Source organism: Lissotriton helveticus, chromosome 2_1, assembly GCF_964261635.1.
Source record: "Lissotriton helveticus chromosome 2_1, aLisHel1.1, whole genome shotgun sequence".
Lineage (NCBI taxonomy): Eukaryota > Metazoa > Chordata > Amphibia > Caudata > Salamandridae > Lissotriton > Lissotriton helveticus.
Genome location: NC_136059.1, coordinates 1,971,519,046 through 1,971,536,932, shown reverse-complemented (window position 1 = coordinate 1,971,536,932; position 17,887 = coordinate 1,971,519,046). Strand labels below are relative to the sequence as shown.

General features: G+C 48.4%; 1 protein-coding gene across 2 annotated transcripts in view; it reads left to right on the top strand.

Annotated features, from left to right (window-relative positions):
- The window catches only part of LRBA (LPS responsive beige-like anchor protein), a 2,244,423-nt gene that overhangs the window by 2,088,699 nt on the left and 137,837 nt on the right, over positions 1-17,887 (top strand). For both annotated transcript variants that reach the window (XM_078676915.1, XM_078676916.1), the window contains exon 52: positions 15,411-15,566. In XM_078676915.1, coding sequence (XP_078533041.1) covers positions 15,411-15,566 — 156 coding nt within the window. The remainder of the gene's footprint in view (positions 1-15,410; positions 15,567-17,887) is intronic.

Below are 17,887 nucleotides of genomic sequence, written 5' to 3'. Positions count from 1 at the left end.
AACAGTGTGGAAAGTACAGTACTAAGGCGTTAACTTACAGACTGCTGCTGGTGTTGAAAGTACCTATTTCAGTCTGCATGTCCGAATGTTTTACTGCCATAGATGAGAAAGATAATAAAAAAGTCATAGAAAATGTGTCCTAATTTTAGCTTTCTAGAGCCCTAATCATAATTTGTATGACAAAACGACTTCTCTCCCTTGTTTCCATGTCTTCAATATAGATTGGGAGCACGCTTGCTCTCTGATTTTTCCTCACACGCCAACATTTATGTGAAATACCATGTGTGGGAAAGTGGGATCTGCTTTCATGGTTACCCCCACTTTTTGCCTGGTGTCAGTGTGTTTTTGGCCTAGTCTGCAGGGATCCTGCTAATCGGGACCCCAATAACCATGCTTTCTCCCCATAATTGACATGGTAAGTACATTGGGTCCTCCACAATTGTCCTGCTGTTCGGTAGAGGTCGTTTGCTTGGAGACAAGGCCAAATTGGCGTTATAGAGATTTTAGGCAAGCAAGGCTACAGCCTGCTCCTTGAGACTTTAACTACCGCCCCTTTCAGAGATTGCCACTTTCGATGTTCTTGTGGCTTGTGAAGGGGATTCTCCTTTCGCCAACAGCAGCAATACCAATCACGAACCCGGCAGCAACCAAATCCTTTGGTCAGGCAGGTCAGAGGCAGCACCAGAGGAAAGATCTATGTACCCACTCAGCAACCTTTCTCCTTCCCAGCTCCAACTGATAAGCAGGCCTAGTCTGCTCCCCCAATTCCATGCAGAGCTGTAAGAGGCCGGATTTCCTTACTTCAGACCTGGAAGGCCATTACTTTGGTCCATTGGGTTCTGCAAATTGTGTAAACAAGTTACACCCTTCCCTTCCTTCAGGTTCTGCTCTCCTTCACCCCTACTGCAGACCACCTGGACATACTACAAGACCTGGCAGCTCTCCTACAGAAAGCATCACTGGGCTTAGTGCCAGACCAGGAAAAGGGTCAGGGATGGTACTCCAAGAAGGACAATGGTCTGCACACAATTACCAACCTCCAGGAATTGAACTTCTTCTTCAAGAAGGAAAAGTTCAAGATGCCAACCCTAGCTTAAGTGTTATTGGTGTGGGAGCATGAGACTGGATGGTGTCATTCGACCTCCAGGATGCATATTTCCACATCCCTGTCCTGCTGGCAGAAGTCCTTGGAGAAGTATTTGGTTTGCCCGCTGCCAATTTGCGGAACTGCCCTTTGGCTTAACATCAGTACCTCAAGGCTTCACAAAGGTGATGGTTACTGCCCATCCTAGAAAGTCAGGCATCCAAATCTTTTCTTACATGGACTGCTGGCTAATCAGAGCTGGCTCGCCAGCGGTGCTGTTGGGCCATTTTCAGTCAGCCACGTCCCTGCAGTTTGACCTGAGCTTTTCAATCAACTAGCCCAAATCTCACCTGTGGCCCTCCCAACGACTCCAGTTCATAGGGTCACTACAAAACATCACCCTTCTACGCGCCTTTCCTCCAAATTTGAGGATCACTGACATTCACAAAAATATGCTATCCTTTCTGCAAGGTGCACGAGTTCCAGTCCTGAAGATTCTAAGACTCAGAAGTCTTCTGACTTTTTGCATTCTTCTAGTCCTATTTGCATGTTGGCATATAAAAGCCCTGCAGACCTCTGGACAAGACGCCGCTCTCCGCTGCCACGGATCATTCTTTGCTTACACTGGGACTGCCTGTCCTCTAGTGCGTTGTAACTCTCTCTGCTGCACTGTATTTTTGTGTTTTGTGTGATTTTGATTTCTCCTTACTACTGTATCGTATTCTGGTACTGTTTAGCCCCACTCTGTTCACCGCTCCCTCCGTTATCTTTCCAGCACTGTGCATCCTTCCACCCACTAACCCCTCCCAGGACTACTTATGGAGACCACAGTGAGGACGTGCAGCCGGCGTGTCAAACACAAGCCTGTCTGCACCTGTCTCCACCCAATGCCAGGACCCCTGGCCCAACCAACACCCAAAGGTACACTGCTGCTGAATTCAAAGTCCTCAACCCAGGACTCCCTGACAACAACTGCTGCCACACCTCCCCCTGTCCCACGGCTGGACCTTTCACCTGTCAACACTGCACTTCACTGCCAGAGAGCATCCACTGCACCACCACCGCAGAGGACATCACCCTGATCATGGAACACCTCAACTTCCAAATCTGAACTAACAGCAATCCCTTCATCAGGGACATCCTCGCCTACACACCCCTGGGGCCTCGCCCCAGCTTCTGCAGCGTCATTCCCGGCTTCATAGCCCGCTCACCTTAGATTCCTGAAACTGCATTTTCCTTGGCGCCCTCAACTATCATCTCGACGACCGCAGTGATACTAACATCGCCAACCTCTTTGAAAGCATGAGCAACATCGGCCTCTCCCAGCTGGTCACCAACCTAACCCAAATCACAGGACACACACACACAACCTTATCTTCACGGCCAGCGACAGAATCCAGTACAGCCATGTCACTGAGCTCACCTGGACCGACCACACCATCATCCACTTCACCATCTCAGGATTCCCTGGCACCACCCCAAGCCACAGCTGAACAGGATTGCAGTAAGACAATGGACCGATGCCCTCAACACCTCGCATCCTCACACCGCTACCAACCTCGAACAGGCAGACAAGAACTTCTCTACCTGGATCACAGACTGCGCCAGTGCAGTCGCCCTCCGCAAACCTACCAAGTCTAAAAGATCCTCCATGCAAGCCAATCGGTACACAACAGATCTAGAACCTCGAAGCCCACCTGCAAACAACTCAAAAGGAAATGGTGCACCAGCAGGGAGCCAGCAGAACAAACTGCTTTCAAAGCCACCCTCAACCATTACCTCCAACTCCTGAAAAAAACAAAAAGAAGCTCCCTGGTCGACAGCATCAAAGCAAACTCCAACCACAGCAAGGAACTCTTCAACAGTGTCAGAGAGTTCTCCAGCTCGTCAGCCACTGAAAATGTCATCACTCCTTCACAGGAACTCCACTACTCCCTGGCGGACTTCTTCAACAACAAGATATCCACCATCCACAGAAACTTCGAACCCCAACCCACTAACTTTGTCAGCCATCCCAACCCGACAAACGAAGAACAAGACCATCTGCTCACTACCTGGGACCAGCTCACTACGCAAAACACCACAGCCATCATGATTTCAGTCCCCTCAGAAGCACCCTCAGTCACATGCCCTCACCACATCTTCATCCTCTGAAGCAAGACGATCAGCATCGAGCTTACCACCATCCTCAATGCATCGATCACCACAGCCGCATTCCCTGTAGAATAGAAACAGGCAGAAGTCCATCCCCAGCTCAAGAAACCATCTGCTAACCCCAACAAACTCAAGAAGTACCGCCCCATCTCTCTGCTCCCCTCCCCGCCAACATCCTTGAGAAGGCCATCAACTGCCAAGTCACGGAACACCTGGAGAACCATGATTCTCTGGACACTTCCCAATCTGGAATCCACACAAGCCACAGCACCGAAACCACCTTGTTGGCAGCTACTGACAACATCAGGTCCCTCCTCGACCAAGTAATATTGTCGGCCCTCATCCTCGACCTCACAGAAGCATTCGACACAGTATCTCGCCACACCCTGATCAAAAGGCTGCGCAACATCAGAATATGAGGAAACGTCCTCAAGTGGATTGTCTCCTTCCTCACAGATAAAACCCAGAGAATCTGCTTCCCGCCCTTCACCTCGGAACTTAAGAAAAACATCTGCAGCATCCCTCAAGGTTAGTCTCTCAGCTCCACCCTCTTCAACACCTACATGACTCCCTTGACCAATGGCGTAAAATCGCATGAACTACACATCATATCCTAAGCCGTCTATACCCAGCTCACCATCGCGCTGTCAGAAGATCCCGCCGCCACGCTGACAAACTTCAGCAAGTGCATGGCGAACATTGCTGACTGGATGAGAAACAACTGTCTACAGCTCAATACACCCCAGACAGAAGTGCTGATCTTAGAAAACCCCTCCCCATCGAACACCACCTGGTAGACCCCCAATTAGAACCCTTACCATCTCTGACCGACCACACCAGCAACCTCGTCATCATCCATGGACAGTAAGCTTACCATGAAAAAAAAAACAGATCAACTCACTCTCATCCACTTGCTTCCTCAGCATCCGAGTGCTTTTCAAGATTTTCAAGGGGCTCCTCATTGAAACCAGACGCACCGTCACTCAAACCCTGGTCACAAGCCGACTAGACAACGGCAACGCACGCTATGCATTAATCACCGCACACCACATCAAGGCTGCAGATGATACTGAACTCAGCAGCCAGACTCATCCTAGACCTCCCAAACAGACTCGCATCACCCCCACCTCAAAAAGCTCCACTGGCTCCCCATTCAGAAGAGATGACAGTTCAAGATGCTGATCCACACCTTAAAATCCCTTCACAACCAAGGACCAGCGTACATAAATCACTAACTGAATTCCCACCATCCCTCCAGACACCTGCGCTCCACCTCACTCTTCTTCGCTCACACCCCCGGCATCCGCCGCAGCAGCAGTGGAGGACTCTTTCTCCCACCTTGCCGCAAAGTCTTGGAATGACCTCCCACATTACCTACAGACCTCACGTACCCTGGTGGAATTAAGAAAAGGACTCAAGACCTGGTTATTCGAACAAGCTCCGACAGCCGTACTCTCAGCATCTGGATATGCTCAGGGGTCAACAGCCGCGTTTTGCAAATCAAGATTGGATTGGATTGCAGTGGTGCCTCCTCAGGCAGTGGCTACAATACATGAGGGGGGACTTGTCAGATTCCATCGTGATTTCTCCCAGCACTACAGCAGAAGTGGCTTGTTGGGGGAAAATGACAAACCAGAATTGTGGGATGGTTTTTCATATTAACCATGTTGGAACTGTGGGCAATTTGGCTGGGGCTCAAGGACTTTCCCCCCTCCATCCGAGGGCGGTTGGTCCAGATCTTGCCGGACAACTCAACAGTGATGTGGCATGTCAACAAGAAAGGGGGATTAGTGTCTCACCTCCTCTGTCTGGAGGCATTGAGACTTTGGTCTTGGGTACACTGCCAGGAGATCTGGTTAACCACCAATCTACTAGTGGGGCCTCTGAATGTCAGAGCTGACAGCCTGAGTGATGCAATATGTGAGATCATAAGCAGTGTATTGCGGGGTCGTAATTATAGTTAGCTCAGGTAACTATAGCTGCTGAATTTTACTGGTTTTGTCCTAGTGAAATCTGAGCTGAACTATAAAGGTTTTTTTTGTGAATTTCTAAGGTTTTTAAAAAAATTAAAATTCCTAACTATAACCTCCCTGTAACCTTTGTTTTTTTCAGTGAATTTCTAAGGTTTTTTAAATTGTGTTTCCTAACTTTAACGTCCCTATAACCTCTGTTTTATTCACTTAATTTTTAAATTTTTAAAACATTTTATTTCCTAACTGTAACCTGTAAACTTTAAGACTGGATGTGTGAGTGACAATATATAAGTCTGTAACTGGGTGTGGGAGTGGCTGAATGGGTCTGTGAGTGGGTGTGAGAGTGTCTATGGGTTTGAGAGTGGGTCTCAGACTGTAAGTATGTGTATGTGAGTGTGGCTGTCACAGTTTGTGTATGAGTATGTGAGTGGGTTTGAGAGTCTCTTTGGTTATAAGTGTGGGTGTATAAGTGTCTGTATGGGTGTGTGAGTCAGTGTGAGAGAGTGTGTATAAGTGTAACTGGGTTAGAAGATCTTTATGGGTATTTGAGTAGATGGAAGAGTGTCTGTATGGGTGTAAGAGTGGGTGTGAGTGTCTGAATCTAAGTATGGGTGCGAGAGTGTCAGGGTGAGTGGGTGTGAAAGTCTATACTAGTGTAATTGTGGGTGTGAAAGTGTCTGTATTGGTATGTGAGTGGGTGTGAGAGTGTCTGGATGTGAGAGACTGTCTTGGTGTAAGAGCGGGTGTGAGAGTGTATGTATGGATATGTGAAACAGTTAGATTCTCTGTATGGAGGGGATGTGAGACTTTAATTATTTTGGCATTTCTGATCACTGTACACTTGCTTTACCCTCTTTTTTAACACACACACGGGGTAAGTTTCTCTGAGATATAAATTGGTGGCTTCAACTCTTCTCTCAGGTAGCCACAAGCCAATGAGAGGTCTGTTGTGGCGTGTGGAGCCGCGGATACACCACAGTTGGGTTCACTCCCCTAGAAATACAAATTTGGATTTTAGTTAATATCTCTAAAACTACTGAATAGACTTACACCAGATCACAAAAAAGCTTGCTTTCAGGACCAAGAGCTAGATTTATGCCACATTTGGTGTAATTCCGTTCAGCCTGTGGTACTCAAAATCCGTATGAGAACTTTTTCTCGACCCCCAACTTCACAAATCACCCTGAAACTTTCCTGACTGCAACTGAAGTGATTGTCAAATTTTTTGGGAAAATGTCATGAAGATTCGTCTCCCCGCACCAAAGATATAGCCAAGTCAAAAACGGCTTTTCCTATGGAAACATGGTCCTAACTATAACTACCTAATGGCAACCGCCAGTAGGTAATATATATATATGTAGTGCCAATTGCAGTAAGAATAAATTAGGCCAATGACGCATTATTTAGAGCAATTGTACTAATAAAACATTTTCGCAATTAATAATATAGTACAAAGGTAGAATTAGCATTCATTACCAGACTATAGCAAATTGACAAGAGCAAAACACTTTTCTAATGGATACTGCTCAAGCAGATTACCTACCTTTAGAATATTCCACAGGTTCCAGACTGAATTTGGACATTTTCCATTGGTGTTCTCCCACACATCACAAGGTGGTGCTTTGCAGATCTACATAGGCTTTGTTCCACCTTGAAAGCGACTGAGCAGAGCTGTATATAACAGCCTTCCTTTCTGTCCTGGTGTAATTTCCTTTCTCTCCACATCTGCGGATGTGCCTCTGAGACTCTGCTCCCACTTTCGTCAGTCTTTCACCGACTCCCAAAACAAAATCCAGTGTGCAATGGAACAAGGCTCCTCCTTAAACTACAGGCTTAAAGCCATGTCTTGAGACAGAAAACAGATGTCACTCATGGACCTGCATGTGGTGTCTTTGGTGTTTGGTCTTGGTGCATGACTTTAAGTCATGTGATGAGTGTACCCTCATACATCTGAAAACAATATGGGACTGCATGGCTGTATATCATTGAACACAGGAAGAAGTCACTGGCATCACGTAAGTCCCATTTTCGTTTTGTGTCAATTCAAGTGCCCAGACCCACTCCCAAGTCTATTCCTGCAAGAAGTCTTTTTTGCGGTCGAAGACCTCTGGTAAGTCAAAGTCAAGGCGAAAACCTAAGAAGGTGATGCAAGACTTGACCCCATACCGTCACTCTCTATCTAAACAGAAGTATCAGGGTTTAAAAGTGCCAATCGATCTTGTTCCCAATTTCTGATTGAGGACCCAATTCTGCAGTTGACTCCTATGCGCCTCGAGCTCCTTGGGCTATTGGTAACACCGTAGCAGGTCGAGGTACACTCAGATTCCATGTCATCCCTCCTTCATTGATGCTGTTGCCGAACCGAATGAGAATCTGGTACCGACATCCTCTGTCCGACCATAAACTGTCATGGGCTCAACTCTGACAGAGGTCGCCCTCTGCATCCGCTACAGCACACTAACTCTGCACACAAATGGAGTCTGTTCCTATGCTTCCTCTAATGCAGAAGCACCATCAGCTAAGTAATCTTTTGAGGTAATTAGTACTCTGCATTAAGATCTACTACACATTGGCCAAAAAGACAATGCATTCTACTTTGAGTTAAATGCCTTTCATTAAAACAAACACACAGGAAAAAATGCCATGGCATAAACCATATATGCAGATGTCCAGAGTGTAATTGTTGTGTAATGTATTCTCAGAACTCCTTTCAGAGGGCTGCGATACACACAGGAACTACTTGGCTCTACTGTGGTGGTTGAGGCCTTTTACTCCTGATGTCTTAGGTCCCTGACCAACTTGGCAAGTACCCATTCTACATTTGTCTCTCAGTGGTAGCAGTGTATGAGAAGTCAAAGGCTCTCTTGAGGGGTGAGGGTGGGGTTGCTACACTTTAGTGAACGCAACTCCTAACTCAAAGTGCACTCAGTAATGTCAATAAATCAATGTCCAGGCAAATACTTTTTTTATATTAAAAATAAATATTCAATAGTAAGCAATAACATAATGCCCTTGAGGTCGGGGCTCTAGTGTTTAATATGATCGTAATTATTCCCCATTCACTGGTTGCCGCATTCAGAAAATGCTCACTAATAGGCCTTACTCAAGAGTCCACTCTGACTCTTAGGATCGTCGTACTCCTGAGCGAAGTTCTCTCAATGTCCTCAGTAATCCAGGGGGCAGGTCTTAGCACTTATTTCCTACCCACAGGCTGCAGCTTTAGTTTTCCTGGGCAATGGCCCGAACTTGTTACTGCTCAGTACCCGCAGCCCCTCCTGGCATATGGGGTTGCCGCAATACCCATTGACAAGGTGTCAATCTTCACTGCACAGCCACCTATAACACAGTGGCCCCTCTTGGCATACATGGTCGCCATTATGGCCCACACAGGTCTTGGTGCTTGGTCAGTAAAAATGACTTCCACGGTGGCCCCTCCTGGCATACCGGTGGCTGCAACAAGGCGGTACAGGCTTCACTCTCCCCGTATGGCACTCAATTAATGGTGGCCCTCTCCTGCAGACGCGGGTCACTGATTGGATCCTGTACACGGGAAATGACCTGTTCAGTGCACAGTCATCTCCTCACACCTCGTACTGGGAATTGACTAGTCATGTTCCCCACAGGATCTCACTCTCTCCAACGCTCTCCTTCCTCACAGAACACACTGGTCTTAGCAAGCAGGTAGGCAAAGGTGCACCCAGCTACAGAACTAAGGGTCTTAATTTCCCCTTACTTATGTCCCCTTTCCATGCAAGGAGACTAGCAGGCCTTGGCCCCCGCTCCTGATCTCAAGCAGAATCCTTGCAAAGCTTCACCTCCTCACACAGCCTGTTCGGCTGCTAGGTAGATGGCCGATTTTTGTGGTCTCAACCTTTCCTTGTTCATTTCCTGATGCCAAAAGTGATTTAAGGTCTGGGTGTTTGAAGTTTTATGTTGGGGTTCTGCTTCTTTTGAAGTTTACCCTTCTATGGCTTCCTCTTGAAAGGCTGTCTGTTGCTGCAGGAGAGATTCCAAAGCTGATAGTCTGACAACACAGGCCATGAGAGTGACTAGAGTTCACACCTGGATGTCAGCCACAGGGTTATGTCCATCTTAAGGTTAATCCTGGGCTCCCAGTCCTACTCTTTATGATTCCCTTATTAACCCCATCAACTTCCTGAGATGTGTCCAGGCCCTTTCCTTGTGATCTATCACTGAATCAAAAAGCACCCTTTGAAGTGAACAGAGGAAGTCTCTCGCCCGTCTCCAGTGTGTCCCAACCAGCTCACCTGAATGCAACCATACACAAACCTGTTTGAATATCCCCCTGCGTCAGCAACATTCGGAAATTATTTTGTAGCTCCACGCCGACGTGGACGTCACAGAAGCACGGCATCGGGCGCGGCTCCTCTGACATCACCGACCCAATAATAGGCCTACGTCGGCGTGATGACATCAGTTCCGCCCTTTTTTCCGTGCCTTTGAGGCACACGGACGGACCGATAACAGTAGCTATATACACAGTGTACACAGTACAAAAAAGTCAAAGTAACACACACAGTGTGAAGACAATGTAGCAACTCAAGTATAATAACACACTTCTTTTGCCAGTAACATATATACATTAAAACATTGCCATTATCTTAGGTATAGAAGAGTGGACAACGGGGAGGCGGGTGGGCATGTGAGGAATCCACAGGCAGATACTGTATCCACCAGAAAAAGCGTTACCGAAGGTAAGTAACGTGTTCTTCTGATGGATACATCTGCCAGTGGATTCCTCACCTTGTGAATAGAGTCCCAAAGCAGTCCCCACTCCCGAAGAAGGGTGTCCACTCTCCTAAACCAGAAAATCCTGGAGGACAGAACGCGCAAAGTGTCCGTCCCTCCTCACTTCGGAATCCAAACAGTAATGCTTCGCGAAAGTGTGAAGGGAAGCCAAAGTCGCTGCTCTACAAATGTCCTCTACAGGTACACCCCTAGACAAAGCAGATGTAGCAGACCTTGCTCTAGTAGAATGAGCTCTTAAACCTTCAGGAGGTTCCTTACCCGCCAGAGAGTAGCATATCTTGATACACAAGACAATCCATCTCGACAGTGTGCGCTTGTGCACTGCATTGCCTCTTCTGGCTCTAACCAAACCAACAAAGAGCTGGTCATCCACTCTGAACTCTCTGGTCCTGTCCAGATAGAAGCTCACCGCCCTCTTAGGGTCCAATCGGTGAAGTCTCTCCTCCTTGGAAGGGTGAGGGGGGATAGAAGGGAGGGAGGGTAATGGATTGCCCCAGATGAAAAGGGGTTACCACCTTAGGCAAAAAAGCAGCCCTGGTCCTGAGTACCATTCGTTCTGCATGAATAGTCAAAAATGGGGGCTTTGAACTAAGAGCTTGAAGCTCACTTACCCTTCTTGCCGAGGTAATTGCAATCAGGAAGGCCGTTTTAAAAGACAACAGTCTCAAGGGACACTTGTGCAAAGGTTTAAAAGGCGAACCCATCAAGAAAGTGAGCACAAGATTCAAGTCCCATTGAGGCGCAATAAAGGGAGTAGGAGGAAATGTATTTGTAAGGCCCTTTAGAAACCTTAAAACAATAGATTTAAATAGGGACGGCTGATCCGGCAGACAGAGAAATGCCGACAAGGCCGAAAGATAACCTTTCACTGTAGCTACAACAAACCCTTGCTGAGCCAAAGAAGGCGCAAACTGAAGAATGTCAGACAAGCGAGCCTTCAAAGGGTCAATGGACTTCTCCCCACACCAAGTGACAAATTTGGACCATCTATATGAGTAGATAGACTTGGTGTAATCACCCCTAGCCGAAAAAAAGATATCCACCACATCAAGTGGGAGAGAAAAAGAATTCAGGTTGCCCCGTTCAATCTCCATGCATAAAGGTGTAAGGTCTGGAGGTGGGGGTGTAGAACCTCCCCCTCCATCTGAGAGAGGAGATCTGTCCTGAGAGGGAGATGGAGCGGCGGGCACGAGGAGAGGTGGAGAAGATCTGTGTACCACACCCTTCTTGGCCAATCCGGGGCGATCAATATGACTTGGGCCCGGTCTTGGCGAATCTTCCTCAGAACCCGAGGAATCAAGGGTATGGGAGGAAACGCGTAAAGGAGTCTTGAGTCCCAACTCAACTGAAACGCATCCCCCAAAGCTCCCTACATTGGATACTGGAGACTGCAGAATGACGGGCAACGAGCATTCTCGTGAGTGGAAAAGCAGGTCCACCTGAGGAGTCCCCCACGTCCGAAAGACGAGACGAACCACCTCTGGATGAAGCCTCCACTCGTGGTCGGCCGAGAAGTGCCGACTGAGACTGTCTGCATGTACGTTCAGAACTCCGGCCAGATGATTTGCAATCAGACACATCTGATGGTCCTGAACCCAGGATCAGAGACGAAGAATCTCTCTGCTGAGACATCGCGACCCCACTCCTCCCTGCTTGTTGACATACCACATAGCGGTAGTGTTGTCCGTCAGGACTTGAACCGACTGACCGCGAAGGGAAAGGAAGGCCTTGAGCGCCAAACGTATTGCCCGCAACCCTAAAAGGTTGATGTGAAGCAACCTTTCCTCTGGAGACCAAAGTCCCTTGATCTCCAGATCCCCCAGATGAGCACCCCACCCTAGAGTGGATGCATCCGTTATTACTGTGGCAACCGACGGAGGAAGGTGGAAGGGCCTTCCTTGAGACAGATTGCCCTCCGCGCTCCACCAAGACAGATCCGCTGCAGCTTCTCCGGAGATCCTCACAGACTCCCTGAGATCTCCGTTGTGCTGATACCCACTACCTGCGGAGGCACCACTGGAGTGCCCTCATGTGCCAGCGTGCATGGTTGACCAACAAAATGCAGGAAGCCATCAGACCGAGCAGACGAAGGACCTTCAGGACTGGAACGACCGCTCCATTGTAAAATAAAGGAATCATTTCCTGTATGTCGCGAATCCTTTGAGGTGGAGGGAATGCCCGACATTCAGTTGTATCCAGTACAGCACCTATGAACAGGTTGCGCTGGGAGGGCACCAGGTGAGATTTGGGCACATTTATCGAAAAACCCAATCTGTACAACAACTGAGTTGTGACTTGCAAATGATGGAGCACTTTCTCCGGAGATTCTGCTTTGATCAGCCAATCGTCCAGATAAGGGAATACCCGTATCCCTGACCTTCTGAGATGTGCTGCCACCACAGCATCACCTTGGTGAAGACTCGAGGTGCAGTAGTAAGATCAAACGGAAGGACCGCAAACTGGTAATGTTGCGAACCCACCGTGAAACGGAGATACTTCCTGTGTAACTTCAGGATGGGGATGTGGAAATTCGCATCCTGCAAAGTCGATCGACACCATCCAGTCTTCCAGCAGCACCTGAAGAACCTGCGCAAGGGTGAGCATCTTGAACTTCTCCTGCTTCAGAAAGAGGGTCAAGATCCTGAGGTCCAGGATTGGACAAAGTCTGCCATCCTTCTTGGGAATCAGGAAATACCGGGAGTAGCATCCCTGACCCCTTTCCTGCTCCGGAACCCCCTCTATCGCACCTTTTCTTAATAACGCCAGGACTTCGTCCTGCAGAAGCAACAGGTGGTCCTCTGAGCAAAACCCTTGGCAAGGAGGGTAATTTGGTGGGAACTCCCGAAAGGGAAGTGCATACCCATTCTCCACGAGATTAAGAACCCAAAGGTCCGATGTGACCGATTCCCAATCTCGTAGAAAATAGGTAAGCCGACCCCCCACAGGACCCGCATGATCCGGAATGGCGGATCTAGGGCTGCTTTGCTGAAGTTGGTGGGGGGTGGGAAGAGGAAGAGCAGGAGGAGGAGGAGGCTTGACGTCCCCGAGGACGAGCTTTTTGTCTGCCCCTATATGATTTATACAGTGGATTTTGCTGCTGTTGCGACTGTTTATAGGGACGAAAGGAGGACCTTCCAAATCCCCTATACCTTTTGCTCACAGTTCCTCTAGACTGCAGACCCAAAGACCTAGCTGTTGCTCTGCTGTCTTTGAATCTCTTCAATGCAGCATCAGCCTTTTTCCCGAAAAGGCCTGAGCCATCAAAGGGCAAATCCATTAAAGCAGCCTGGACATCCGCAGAGAATTCAGAAGACTTCAACCATGCCGCTCTTCTGGTGGCAATTGAAGAACCCATGACTCTCGCCACCGAGTCAGCTGTGTCCAATCCACTCTAGATAACTAGCCGAGCAGCAGCTTGAGTGTCAACAAGCACCTCATTAAAAAAATTCTGTCCTCCTAAGGTGAGGAATCTACAAGCAGATATTGTATCCACCAGAAAAAGCGTTACCAAAGGTAAGTAACTTGTTCGTTTGGGACATTCCTCGCCTTCTAATGTCTTCAGCAGGCAGGCCTGGTCTAACCAAAATGGGACTCTGGGTCCTCCATGTAACATACCATTATAGACACACTTACACTCAGTGTATGTACACAGCACACACACTGTCCAGTATTGTTACCTCCATGTATTGTGCCACCACAGAAACACACACATTTAGCACACACAATCACTTGGCGTGCACTACTCACTACTGTAGCCTTTCTGCATTGTGCCATGGTGTGCTACATGCACTCACACACACTCCTAGTACACACACTCCTAATACACACATTCCCATGCACGCTTCACTCTTCATATATTCTACTAATCTCAAGTACACGTACACTCAGGACATGCATTCCCTATGCATGCCCTGCACAGCACTACATCTCTCATGTAATGTATTCTTCACAGGTATACATACACCCAGTACACACACTCACCATGCATACACTGCACAGCCCTTCTCTATCCCTGTGCTGTATCCTTAAAGGCACGCATGCATCCAGCCCAGAGTCACCACTCTTTGCTGTGCAGCACTCAACAACGAACTGATGTAGGCCAATGGTGAGTTAGGCACACAGCAGTGGAACTTTAAAAAGGTGAGTGAGCCTGTAAGCATTTCTCTAGTGACACAGGTTAAAGAGGACCTCTCCACTACTACTGATCTGCACCATATATTGCCACCACCGCGTTTGTGCTTCCTAATTACTGGTGAAGGCATTAGGCTTCCACCACTGTGAGGGTAGGACTTTAGGCTCTCCTCCTGGTCCACCATGACTCCAATCCATGATACAGGCCTGTGTCATGGTGCACACACATGATCCGTGTTTGCCTATGACAACAAAAATCAGCATCACGGATCTGGACAGCGGTACAGGTGGGCACTGAGGGCAAGGGCACACATCCATTACCATGCAAAGGACTTTTCTGTCCCAACAGTTATTAGCAAATTTCTCTCAGTGGGCATCTTACACAGATGAGTAGTCAGTCAGAAATCTTGTGCCAAACTAAACACGCTGAGCTAATTAAAATATGTAGTAAAAGAGCACTGTTTGGACAAATAACATGCAAATTAGAGTGTCATAAGTGACATATATATTCCACAATGAAAACACACTCGCTTTTCCTGCTGTTTGAAAGACGAGCCCACCAACCTGTAATCCAAATCATTTATTCACAGAGAAACATGACACGTTTCGACTTGCTCAAAGGTCATAATCCTATGTAGATGCAAGGCAGTCATGTGTTCGCCTTTTAAACTTAAAATGTGTACACACTGAGAAGGAACTTCATTCAGATTAGGATCAGACACAATCATAGTGATGATAGCTGGACATTTCCAAAAGTTAAATGCAGTGGTTCCAAGTGTAGATTTTGATAATGTACAATATCTTGATTACAAAGAACCAAGTGTTTTTTCCTGGTGGAATATGAATGTCAGCGGTGGCACCCGCTTACCGAGCTCTGACCCGGCAGGCTGGGAATCCTTAAAGTGTGTGTGTGTAGATATATATATATATATCATGTGATCATGGCTCTCATGCACCAAAACAATATGGCGGCATAGCAATAAACTAATTTTGCACAAAATCGGTGGTCCGTGTTGGAAGAGTGTGTTCCGGAGAGACGCGGAGTGAGGTATATATAAATATACACACACACACACACACATACTTAAATATACACATACATATAATTAAAAGTGACTCCTAAATCATTCTTTACCTTCATCTTTTCATGTAAATCCCTTTCCATTTGATACTGTGGTTTTAGAACACTTGCAACCAGCTTAACATGATCAAAATGAGCCTTTAACATATATGCAATTTGTTTGAGAAGTACTATGGTCTGAATGTCTGTGTTGACATGTATTATTTTCTTCCTGCAGCAAGTAATACAGGGATGCACAGGAGGCAAATCACTGACCTTCTTGATCAAAGCATTCAGGTTCATTCGCAGTGCTTTGTCATCACTGCAGACAACCGTTTCATTTTGGTCTGTGGCTTTTGGGACAAGAGTTTCCGCGTGTATTCTACGGACACAGGTAACTATAACCCTTTCATACCAATGAATCAAGCTGAGCATTGTTTTTATTTTGATGGTCTAGGAAAGGGCCTATTATTGCCCCCATTAAGCTAGCTTTGTACTTGAAAACAAAAGACCATGACATGGTTCACTTAACAGTTTTTACTTGCAGTTAGAGGATGCACACATTTACATGCATTGTTGTTTTATATCTGAAAGAGACACGTTAGTGATAAATTCCTTACTTTAGAATATCCCGAGGCGTCAGACTGGATCTGAAAAGTTTTCCTTAGCAGTACCCCTGCGTGTCAGTAGGTGGCATCCTGCAGCTCCGCATCTGTCACTGGCATCGTCAGCGCTGAGATGACAGCAGGGAGAGTACTTAGGCGCCAACCATGCGCGCTGACGTCAGTTCTTTCTTTTTCCATGCCAGCAAGCGCAGATCCGGATGGAGCTAGCTTTGTACTTGAAAACAAAAGACCATGACATGGTTCACTTAACAGTTTTTACTTGCAGTTAGAGGATGCACACATTTACATGCATTGTTGTTTTATATCTGAAAGAGACACGTTAGTGATAAATTCCTTACTTTAGAATATCCCCAGGCGTCAGACTGGATCCGAAAAGTTTTCCTTAGCAGTACCCCTGCGTGTCAGTAGGTGGCATCCTGCGGCTCCGCGTCCGTCACTGGCATCGTCAGCGCTGAGATGACATCACGGAGAGTACTTAGGTGCCACCCATGCGCGCTGACGTCAGTTCTTTATTTTTCCATGCCAGCAAGCGCAGATCCGGATGGAGCAAGGCAAGACCTTAGTCACTTTTTGACTACTTTTGAGACTTTTATCTCCCCCCTTCTTTTTTTTCTCTGGTGCACGTAGGGATGCCTGGCTTTAAGACCTGTGGGGCCAGCCACCGTAATATGTCGGTGGCAGACCCCCACGATGTTTGCCTCTACTGCCTGGAGACTGATCACGACTCCCGGTACTGTCGAGCCATGGCCCTGAAGGCCTTGAGGGAGCAGCGCCGGAAATTGCTGGAGGTCCGGCATTCGTCCCACTGCTGCTCCGGGTCCTGGGGCCTTTCCCGGGACCGCTCACGGGACCGGAGCCGTAGCTCCTTGAGCTCCAAGTCTTCGCCTTAGGATTCTGGTAAGCGACGCCATAAAAAGAAGTCAAGAAGGGTGTTTGCTCTCCGACATCCCCCTGTCGTTCCTGGGAGGCGCACGAGGGGGACAGGGGCTCCACCCATGTGGCTTCTCTAGAGCCTGGGAGCCCCACGGTCTACCCGCCCTACCCGGGTCCGTCCGTCGTCGGCGACTCCCGAACACGTGCAAGAGTTTCTTGCTGCCATGGACTGCCTTTTTTGGCCTCTGGCTCCCACCGGCGTGCCCCGTGGTCCCGTGTCCAGACCCGGTTGGCCCAGCGGCTCCACCAGCAGATCTAGCCCCGGCGCAACAGGATACTACGCCGTTGGCTCCGGCCCCGGCGCCACGAGGTGCAGCATTGCCAGCTCCGGCACTTCCCTCGGCTCCACCCTTGGCGCCGCATTGTGTGCCGTTCCTTCTGCCCTTGCCTCGGTTCCAGGACCATTTTGTTCCGGCTTGGGCTCCGCATTGGGAGGCGGTGCCAGTCTGGCCCCATTCTCTGTGTCATTTCCGATGCTGTTTGTTCCTTCTCCGGCTCCGGCCCCGCCCCCACGACCGGCCCCTCAGGTGCCGGAGGCTGAGGAGGACTGGGAAGGATCCGAGGACCCCCTTGCAGTGTGACTCCGAGCAGAATTGGGTGGATGACTTGAAGGACTCCGGCGACCTCGATGTCTCATCTGATGGAGGAGGGCGCTTTCTACACAATGGTGCTCCGTCGGGCTGCCAAGGCCCTCAGCCTCGACCTCCCCACTGTCCGCTGGACCGCCGGATAAGGACTCCAAGAAACTGGATAAATTTGGTAAGCGGTTGTTCTCTTTGGCCAGCTTGGGGCTGCAGCCGGTGAACACCGCCTGCTTGTCGGGCCGCTACTCTCACGCAGTGTCGGATACTGTTGCTCAGGTGTTGCCTCAGTGTTCTGAGGAAGTCCAGGCTGTCCTTTCTCAAGCGATTGCTGAATTAAAGGATGCGGCTAAGTTCGCCATTTGGTGTGGTTTGGACACCGCAGACTCATTGGGCAGGGCGTTGTCTACAACGGTGGCGTTGCGACGCCACGCCTGGTTACGTTTGACTGGGTTCTCGCCCGATGTCCAGGGCTTGCTCATGGATATTCCCTTTCACGGCACCCGCTTGTTTGGCGATAAGGCTGACAGTTCCTTGGAGTGTTTTAAGGACTCACGGACCACGGCCAAGTCCTT